This window comes from Cryptosporidium ubiquitum, assembly GCF_001865345.1.
Source record: "Cryptosporidium ubiquitum isolate 39726 chromosome Unknown contig_23, whole genome shotgun sequence".
NCBI lineage: Eukaryota > Apicomplexa > Conoidasida > Eucoccidiorida > Cryptosporidiidae > Cryptosporidium > Cryptosporidium ubiquitum.
In genome coordinates, this window is record NW_021639806.1 from 123,833 (window position 1) to 133,707 (window position 9,875).

Sequence of the window (9,875 nt, forward strand, 5' to 3'; positions counted from 1 at the left end):
GCAAATTTCGATTCATTGAATTTTATATTAATTTGTTCTGTTTTTATAGCAATTTAACCAGAAGGTTATGTTGTTTAGATTAAAGCCCTTAATATTTATATCGTGTTTAGCGCTTTCTCTGAGTTATTTTCATGACTTAGCAGATAATAAAGTATATGCTGATGGACAAATTGAACATTCATATTTACAACTTGGGAAACCGAGGTGTCTTTCATGTTTTTCGGGAATTGGGGGGAGAATTAGAGGTTGCTTTGGCCGTTTGTTTTGTATAAATCGGGGAGATGGTGGCGACGGAGAATACGATGGTTATCAAAGCCATAATAATAAAATGCCACTTCAAAAAAACAAAGTTACCAGATGTGGAATTAAACTTAGGGCAACTAAAAGTAGTTCAAAAAGGAATGACCCTAATGTTTCAGATTTGGTTATCGAAAACGAACATACAGAAAATACCCAAGGTGTGGGTGCGGAAGATAACAATTTGCCTGACCAAGGTAATGAGGAAACTCAAGGTAATGAGGGAACTCAAGGTAATGAGAGAACTCAAGGCAATGAGGGAACTCAGGGCAATGAGGGAACTCAGGGCAATGAGGGAACTCAGGGCAATGAAGGAACTCAAGGCAGTGAGGGAATTCAAGGTAGTGAGGGAACTCAAGTTAAATCAAGCTTGGGAGGTCAGTCTTATAGACCAATACCCAAACCTCGGAATAAAGATAAGAAAGGTTTAGAGGGAAAACCAACTCCAAAACCACGTACAATATTTTTTAATATGAATTGAAGTAGATTCTGGATTATCTGGCTAAGACTAAGATGTTTCTGGTAACAAAGATACAGATTCAATTTCTGAAGTTTATCTTAAATAATTCTGAATAACATGCTATTCTTAAAAGAAAAAGAGTTTTAATATAAGGGCTCATTTAAGTTATTTCGTGGTGGATTCTTGACTCTTGGAAACACTTGAGCTTGAAAGTAGTTTTTACAGGTGAAGGTTCGATTTTATTGCATAAAAATTATTAGAAGCCTATGATTTTGGATTCAGGCATAGAAAACCATTATTTGATTGATTATAAAAGAAACCGTTTCTCAGCTTAATGGACTTTTGTATGTTAATTTTGCAATTATTTATGTTTAAGAAATAAAAATAGTATTTTATGATTTTTTTAGAAGATTTGTAAAGTTTACAATCAAAGAATATATTAGTACCGTCAAATTTAGTTTCTAGAAGTTTACTCAGAGCACTTATGTTAGAAGTTCTTAATGTTAAGAAAATGTTTCAGTATAATATTATAAGCTGGGATCTTGTCTCCATAATTAAGAAATCTGAATCATCTTGATATCACGATAAATAATATTTTTTTATAAATAAAAAATATAACGCATGAAAATATTATGGGTATTTTAAAAATTAAGATTAAAGTGGGGGAAGTTAGATTTACAAGTTTTTTATTGGATTAATGAAATCTTTGAATTGGGGTTGAGAACATATTTTTGAATTTTAGTTAGGTTATTCCTATTCCAATTACGTTTCTCAACGAACAATTCTCGAAAAAGCAATTATATTTCTTTTTATTTATCTTGGTTTGTTTTCCAACTCTTATTAAATTGTGAATAATCTTTAAACTAAAATTCATAATGTAATATTTTAAGTTGGAAGCTACAATTAGACCTGCTAGAGTAATCAAACACTTGCTAATACTGGTATGAAAAAACAGATAATCAAACAATTATCTACTACTCTGAGAATATTTAAACAATAAAATTTAGTTTTTCTTTGGAAACAACTCTAAGGATTCATCTGAAATATATTTAGTTACGCCTTATAATGTGGTACTACAATTAATTTTAGTTCCATAAGGGATTCAATCTCAGTTGAAAATATGTTATCCGTTTTTTTTTTCTTTTTTTTTTTTTTCTAAAGTACTTAAAAAAAATGTATCTGTCAATTAAACACAGTCTGGTGGCAGATTCCGAATTTGTTACTAAGTATGTTAAAAATAAACGATTAAAGGGAATCATAAATAACGACTATGCAGATTAATATGAGAATAAACACGTAATAATCAACAAAAACTAGGAATAAAGCGCTCATAAATTTTGCAAAAAAAAACAGATTCTTTCTGCGAAAAGTTATATTAAATTTTTTGAATTAGGTATTTTATATATTGAGTGTATGATGAGTTATTCAAATGACTATCATTAATCAAATTTGGATTCAGAGTACTTTGAGGATTCAGAAATAATAACAATGATCGAGTTCGCATTGTATACCTCTGAATTGATTTGCAGATACCAGAATTGTAAAGTCTAACTACAGAGATCCCGCTATTGAATTAGTTGCAAAGAATATGTACTGCTTAAAAGTTTATTTAGATTATCAAGGTTGAGATGCGATTCAAATAAAACAGAAAGAAAGACCCGAAGCTAAAAAGAGCTCTTTACAAATTTTTGAGAAGATTTATTTGGCTAATAAAGAAAAGCAAAAAGGATGAAAAAGTACCATACAAGGAATACCCATAAATCCTTCGTAAATTAAAGATGAATTAAGTAAAAGTAGAAAATACATTTAAAATGTTTGCTTGATCAAGGCACTTTTACATAAGCGATCAAGAATCAAATCTGGTACATTCTATTTTGAGATTGCCTATTAAAGACCTTGGAAGATAAAACAAGGGTCCTTAATTTAAAATTCTTTCAAAATTAACCAACTGAAAAAAGGCAAAAATACAATCAGGACGGATTAAGACAAAAACTTCTGCTTCTAAGCACAAACAAGAAGTAAATGGTTCATGAACTGAATTCAGTTGCAATTATAGTGATTAATATGTATGTTTCGATAATTTTTAATTTTATGACGGCAAATATAACAAAAGACTTATTCTACAAGAATTCGCACTTTCAGCAAATTTTAATTTAGGGTTACTTATAAAATATTATTTTGGTCAATGAATTACCAGTTTATTATATTTAAAAAACGTGAAAATATGGATTAATAATTGTTTAATTTACGTATTGTATAGAATTCAAAGCCAATACTTAATCATTTTTTATACTTTAATGTAATATTTACATAAATTTTTATCTTGCCAATTAACTGGTAAAGACAGTTATGAAAGTACATTGTTTTCAAGTAATATTTAAACAATATTTTATTTTTTGCATTATATACACAGAAAAATTAAGTAGAAAATCTTAACTAATAGTGCTTGGAATTTAATAAATGGGGGGAAGAGAAATAACAAAAAATTGAATGATTGGATTATAACTACCAATTATACAAACATTACATCGAAGTTTATGATTAAAAAGAGTTCTGCTGCAATCATAAAACCGAAGATCACTGTCTCCTAGCACGTCTAATAAGCACCTATCTTTTATATTAGTTTAATGTTAATCCTAATGATCATGAAATATCAAAACTAATCAACAAGTGTAAATCAGTTTCATATAAAGAATATTCATTTGAAAAGATTAATATATAAAGAAGCGATCTTCTCATCTGAACATCAATTTATACTAATCTTTGTTTACGAAACGAGTTCAGTATTCATAAAAGATTTCTAGTTCACAGAAATGTGAAGATTCAATTCATTTCAAAACATTTCTGACAAATATCTGTAAATTTTTGTTCAAAACAATTTTAAAAATTGATACTTTGTTTATTTATTTCTCAAATTATTTGTTCCAAAATAAACCTGGATTTTCAATGTGTACGTCTCTAAAAATATATAGATTTCATATTTTTACTACTGCCTGTTATATGAGAAAAGTGTTTTTTGACTTAAAATATTTAGATAATTATGCGCTGCATATTTTGTTGATTTGTTTATTAGTTTTTCGGGCGGGATGTCTTATTCATTTTTACAAAACTTGTAAAAAAAGAACAACAGAAACATTATTTTAACTTTTTGATGGTTATCTGAACCGTTTTGAGTTCAGTAGATACGTTCTAAGTGATTTATGTGTTGAAAGTTATAATAATTTGATGTGTGAAATTCAGTTTTTATTTATTTTGTTCATCTCAATAAATGTATTTCTCCAACTAGTATTGTTGGAAGGTAACAATCATTTAAATCAGTCATTCGAGTTTTCGATTATCAGGCTGAGAAGCTCCACTGGTTGCGGATTTAAAAGTCTTTTATGTTTAGGATCAAGCCGGAACAGGAAAAGTGGAAGTTCAAGTTCTAGAAATGATGAGGTTGAAGGGAAGAGCCGAAATGGCCGATCACCCCCTTCATCTTCCCTTCAATCTCCCTCTCAATCCCCCCCTTCATCCCCTTTTCAATCTCAATCTGCTTTTGGAAGTTATGCCTCTTTCCCACCTGAAGACCCAAATAGTATTTATGTTAATATGTTACGGACACAACCTCCTTTCCCTTTGTTCCCATTTACCAAAACTGATTCAGGTTGCAAGAGCAACAAAAAATCTAGTGATAGTGAACATAATGATGAGGTTGACGGTGATAGTGAGGTTGATAGTGTTAGCGAGGATGATGGTGATAGTGAAGATAGTAGTGGTTCTGACAACGATTACCAAGATATGAGTTCATTAGGTGCTGCATATGTTCAACGCCCACTTTCGGTTTATGACAATGTTCCAGAAACTAGAGGTCTTCAATCTACGAATTCACTCTACGAGAATGTTCCAGGTGAAAATTCTGTAACTAATCATGGCAATCATGCAGAACCTCAAGGAAAACCACCATTACCTCCAAATTGGAGAGAACGTGCATTGGCTGCAAGCCAAAAAAAGAACCAAGCCTGTCATCGTAGCCACCATAATAGCCATCGCCGTCGTCATCACCGTCGCCATCGCCATCACCATCACCATCACCATCATCATCATGGTCCACGTCAAGAAGATAAATATGACTCTCCACCACCAAAGCCTTTCTTACCATCTGGTTTCCGACTCAATAGATATTGAAACTACGGATAACAAGTGGTTTCCGTTAGTGAAAGAATAATGGCTCATTTTAATGAGCAAATTTTCAGGTTCGATGTTTACACTTATTTTTAATCAATTGTCAGTTTAAATGATTTTGAACTGATTTTATTGAAAGATTTTTGATTTAAAATGATGATTTCAAGATTTTCTACTTTAATTTGGAAAAAAAGGTTTGCATTATTTAGTTTATTTTAACTTGTTTGTGACTACCTATCTGAGCAAGCATTTAACTATATGACCGACTATTATTCCGATCAAGGCACTCTTTTGGGGGAATAGCTCAATTTCTGAATATTTCTCTACCTATTTTTGCCTTAATGAAGTCCTTTAAATTTTTTGATATTGTAAGTTTTGTAGCGATAAAAAAAAGTTTATCGAAAGGATTTGGAATTGAAAAAATAGCAAAAGAAAATTTAGATAGTTTAATAGTTTTGAAGAAAGGGCAAAATCTCATGTGTAATTAAGATTTGTTAGCAAAATTTAAGAATATTGCGCAATTCTGTATGAGAATTGCAGTAAGAATTGAGGAGGTATCTAAAAATTGATATTTTTCCATTTTCTGGTCGAAGGAAAAAATTTTTGGTAATTACAAAATATTTTGACTCTAAAGTAGCTTAAGGCGTTTAAATTATGTTTCATTAATCGCGGTGGTATACGGTTAGTAAATAGTTGATGGATCTATTGCTGTGTTTGAAACTCAATCTATTTTGTCCATTAATGTTTTTCGTTTCTTTAAATTTGTTTGCTTAATTTAGTAAATGTTTAAATGCACAGTCTTCTCAAATAATTCTAATGAAGGAAAAATAAGATAATCACCACCGTATAATTCAAGGAATTTTAGTGATGCGAACTCATAAAAACTGGGATAAATCCCGGAGTAATCAGTTTTTTTTATAATTGAAAAAGACGATAAGGTGTTTAAAGTACCGATAAGAACTCCAACCCCATATTGAATGAGAAGTCCCTTCTAGATTTTTCCAGAGGTTTGGAAGACAATCTACTTCCCATTATTTATTTACTTAAAATGCAAATAAACTCTGCTTATTTCAATTAAAGCATCTAAAAAAAAATATTTAGGATTTTGTACTATGTTAAACATTGTTGACTTGAATAAAATTTCAGAGGTTTTCCTAAGCATGTTTCTTGAATTTAACTATGTAATTCACATAAATATGTATTATTAATTACTCGATTTATTTCAAATTTATCAATGCATCTATGAAAATGAGTATTTCCAATTATTTGAAATATTCTGTAGTTAATGAATTCGAAGCAATTTTATTGGTAGATTTCAGGAAAGAATTAGATAAAGCTGGCTTGATCGATTCAAAGATTGAATCATAAATACAATATTTAGAAAGAAATTTTAAAGTAAAACTATTAAAGTTATTAAAGCATTTGGTTATAGAAACTTGATAGAGAAGTATTAATCTAAATATGTTTAAAAAAGATATTTCAAAGGAACAAATATTTGTAGTTGACTTTACATATTACTGTAATTTGAAGTTATTAATAAGATGAATATATTCATTTTGATCTGCTTATCCATGTGAAGCTAAAAGCTTAAAGTGTTAAGATTGAAATCATAAAGAATCTAAAGAATATTTACATCCTAATACTGAAAAAAAGCCTCTTGGCACATTTTTGTTCTGAAAATAATTTACTGATTAACTTTAATATTAGAAAAAATAGCTTTAAACCACAAAACTAAAAAAATATGAGAATTATGTAGTTAATTTGTAATATAAATCGGGGTTTTGAGTTTTTTCCAAATTGCGATGTGATTATAAACAATGATTATATTCCGCATGGGGCACAAACTAACACACACCTAAGTATCCAGTTTTTTAAAGGGGGTGGGGGGTGACAACGAGCGTAAAATACATAAACATGTTATTTTGGATATTAAAGAATTTAAAATAGCAAAAAAGATTAGAAGTTTTACTGAGAATTTTTATCAAGCCACGAAATATTTTCAAAATTTTAAGAATAATATTTTTCAGAAAATGTTTTTATTAAGCAACAAGGCAGCATTTATTTCCGTTTTTGCTATTGCATTCACATTACTTAATAAAAATGATATTAAGTTAGATCTTGACAAAATCTCAATGATTTCTTTAAGGGAGCCAATTCAAAAAGTTGGAGAATCGATAAAAAATTCGGAAGATAGCATTTCTGAAAAAGTTCCAAGGCTATTCAAGAATATATCTCCGTTGAATATGGATATAACTGAAATTAAAATGGATCCAGTATTATTCCAAAACTCAAATACAAGTAGAGCATTAAATTGTTATGAGAGCTTACCTCAGTACACTTTAATTAGAGGTATCTTAAGTGAATATTCATATTTTCTCACTATGTACTATAGATTGAAATGTGAGCATTACAATGAATATCATGATGGCACAAGATGTGGTGACACACTTTTCTTAATTGACCTACTGGAAAACAAGGCTGAAATCTTGAAAGAAAAATTTGTGAGCAAGAAAAATGAATGTTTTTCGCTTGAGGCAAATGCTATTTCTGTTCAATCCAGATACTTCAACTCGAATGGTTTTGTTGGAAGATCAGAAAATATTCTGAAAGATTACGAACTTCTGATGCTAGAGAGATCTTTTTTAAGAAGAGTTATTTCTCAATTTGAATCTACTTTAACCAATAAGACTATTGAGTATGAGCTCTCATGTATGAAAAATGAAAAGGCAGAAGATAATTCTGTTGACTGTCATTTATTGAGGACCGAATGCTGGATTTTAGAATCTGAGTTGCTATCTCTTTCAGAGGAGCATTTTAAGAGAGTCTCATTGTTCGAAAGGACGAAGGATATTTTGGTATGATTAAGTGAAAATATTATCTTTGATTGTTAAGACCTTGGAACAATATGATATCAAATATTTGGAAAATTCAAATAATTAAGCTGAATAATTGATTTTATACGTCGAACTAGATTGTAGGATCGACTATACCAGATTATTAACTTTTTGACTACTTAAGACCAATTATATTCATTTTCTATTCATCTTTAAATAATGCTTTTGTTCTAGAGATTGATTATTGACAAATTAAATTTGGAAATGGATTTGAGAAATTTTGTCAGTTTTAACAAGAATGTTAGCTTTTTAGCATTTATTTAATACTTTTTTTTTAACTCATTAATGTAAAGTGCGCTCATATTTAAAACTACTTTGATTTTCATTGTTTTAAACTATTATACTTGGACAATTTTTAAAAGTATGGCCTTATTGAAGAGTAATTATTTATTATTCAAACACAATCACTAAATAAAAATTGTTTTACGAAATACAATTCAAAAATTGGACAAAATAAATAGATATTTAAATAATCAGACAGTTAACATTAATCTTCTAAAATAACAATATTAAACCTAGTTCCATTTTTTATTAATTATTTGATATTGATCGAAGGTTTAATATTTAAATACTAAGTTCTGCAAAAATTTAAGTCAGCTTAAAGTGAAAATAATTGTTTTCATTTAATCAAAAAATAACAACCTTTAAAACAATTCAAGTTATCTAAATTATTTTTCCGAAAATTCGGTCGAGGCATAAGAAAAGTAACATTTTTTTGCGAAAAATTAGTCAATTTAATTTATTAATTCATGTTTATATTGGATGGAACATATTAAGGCTGTTTTAATTTAACAAAGATAATTCCATTATAGATTTATGTTCTTTTTAGAAAGTTTGTTTTTATAATTTCGGTTAGAGATTTCCCATAAATAAAGACTAACTATTGAACAATAAGGAGAAAATAATCGTCTGTAATTCTCAAAAATATCCTTTGTAATCTCTTTGTGTCCATATATAATTTTCAGCGCTTTTTTAATTGCAGTATCCGAAAAACTAAAAACGTTTTTCCTATTCATACAAAATATCATAACCATTTCTGCACTCCAAACTCCGATCCCATCTAATTTAGTTAGTTCTTCACAAACTTCTTGGTCATCTTTTTCATAAAGCAGATTTAAATTGATCTCTCTATTAACTATTTTATCGGCAATTCCTTTAATAAATGTTGCTTTTTTTAGGCTTAAACCAACTTTTTTAATTTCTTCTACTGAATATGTGGAAATAGTTACAGGATCGATGCTTTTGAGCATTCTCTTGGCTCTTTCCCAAATACTGACCTGAGCTTTTTGAGAAAGTTGTTGGCCTATAATGATAAAAAACAATCCTTGAAAAAGGTCATCTATACATTCCCTTTCAATATAGCCAATTTCCTCAATAATAATTTTTATTTTTTCATCCTTCAGTTTTATTATTTCTAATTCTTTTTGTGAGTAATCAAACTTCATTAAAGAGTTTTAGGATAAATTGGTCAAAAAAAAAAATTGTAAATTTTTTCTTAAGAATAATTTACAAACAAAAATCAAATGGAAGCGATAATTTTGTAAAAATTGTAAATAAAAATATATATTATATAAAAATTTAGTAAATTTATAATATGAAATTAGTTGATTATGGTTTATCGTTTTAAAATATTAATAATGAAGTAATTTAAAACAAGAGCTAACAAATTGCGACAATATAGAAATGTAATTCAAAAATCAAATAGGTTCAATTGATCTTGCTGATTTTTGTTTTTTAACATAGTTGAACCGTTAATTTCTTAAATCAAAAAGTCTTCAGCACTGATAACTAAAGAAAGTGATAATAAACAATTGAAAATAATAATTCTTATGAATCATACAATAATAGATAATATGAATTTATTTAATATACCTTTAAAGTTAATTACCGTGATATATTTCTTAATTTTTTGATTGCAATAAAAAAGTGAATTCAAATTGGTCAATGTTATTCTAAAATTTTAATATGTAAACTAAATAAATATGTTCTGAAAAAAATATTTGAATAGAATAAGAAACATAATTCGGTAATTGTATTGTGATTAAACATAGAAATTGAGA

The 9,875-nt window shown here is 28.5% G+C and overlaps 4 protein-coding genes across 4 annotated transcripts; 3 read left to right on the forward strand and 1 right to left on the reverse strand.

The window, feature by feature from the left end:
- Positions 1–67: 67 nt before the first annotated feature.
- On the forward strand, positions 68–778 carry cubi_03761 (uncharacterized protein; the record flags this gene model as incomplete). The annotated part of the gene is made up of 1 exon (XM_029020775.1): positions 68–778. One exon carries the CDS (start codon positions 68–70, stop codon positions 776–778), a length of 711 nt encoding a protein of 236 aa, XP_028876294.1.
- Positions 779–3,982: 3,204 nt separating this feature from the next.
- On the forward strand, positions 3,983–4,924 carry cubi_03762 (uncharacterized protein; the record flags this gene model as incomplete). The annotated part of the gene is made up of 1 exon (XM_029020776.1): positions 3,983–4,924. The coding sequence occupies one exon, from the start codon at positions 3,983–3,985 to the stop codon at positions 4,922–4,924; it is 942 nt and encodes a 313-aa protein (XP_028876295.1).
- Positions 4,925–6,951: 2,027 nt separating this feature from the next.
- cubi_03763 (uncharacterized protein) lies at positions 6,952–7,782 on the forward strand (the record flags this gene model as incomplete). Its single annotated transcript, XM_029020777.1, has 1 exon — positions 6,952–7,782. One exon carries the CDS (start codon positions 6,952–6,954, stop codon positions 7,780–7,782), a length of 831 nt encoding a protein of 276 aa, XP_028876296.1.
- An 839-nt stretch (positions 7,783–8,621) lies between these two features.
- On the reverse strand, positions 8,622–9,260 carry cubi_03764 (methylated-DNA-protein-cysteine methyltransferase; the record flags this gene model as incomplete). Its single annotated transcript, XM_029020778.1, has 1 exon — positions 8,622–9,260. One exon carries the CDS (start codon positions 9,258–9,260, stop codon positions 8,622–8,624), a length of 639 nt encoding a protein of 212 aa, XP_028876297.1.
- Between the last annotated feature and the right edge of the window lie 615 nt (positions 9,261–9,875).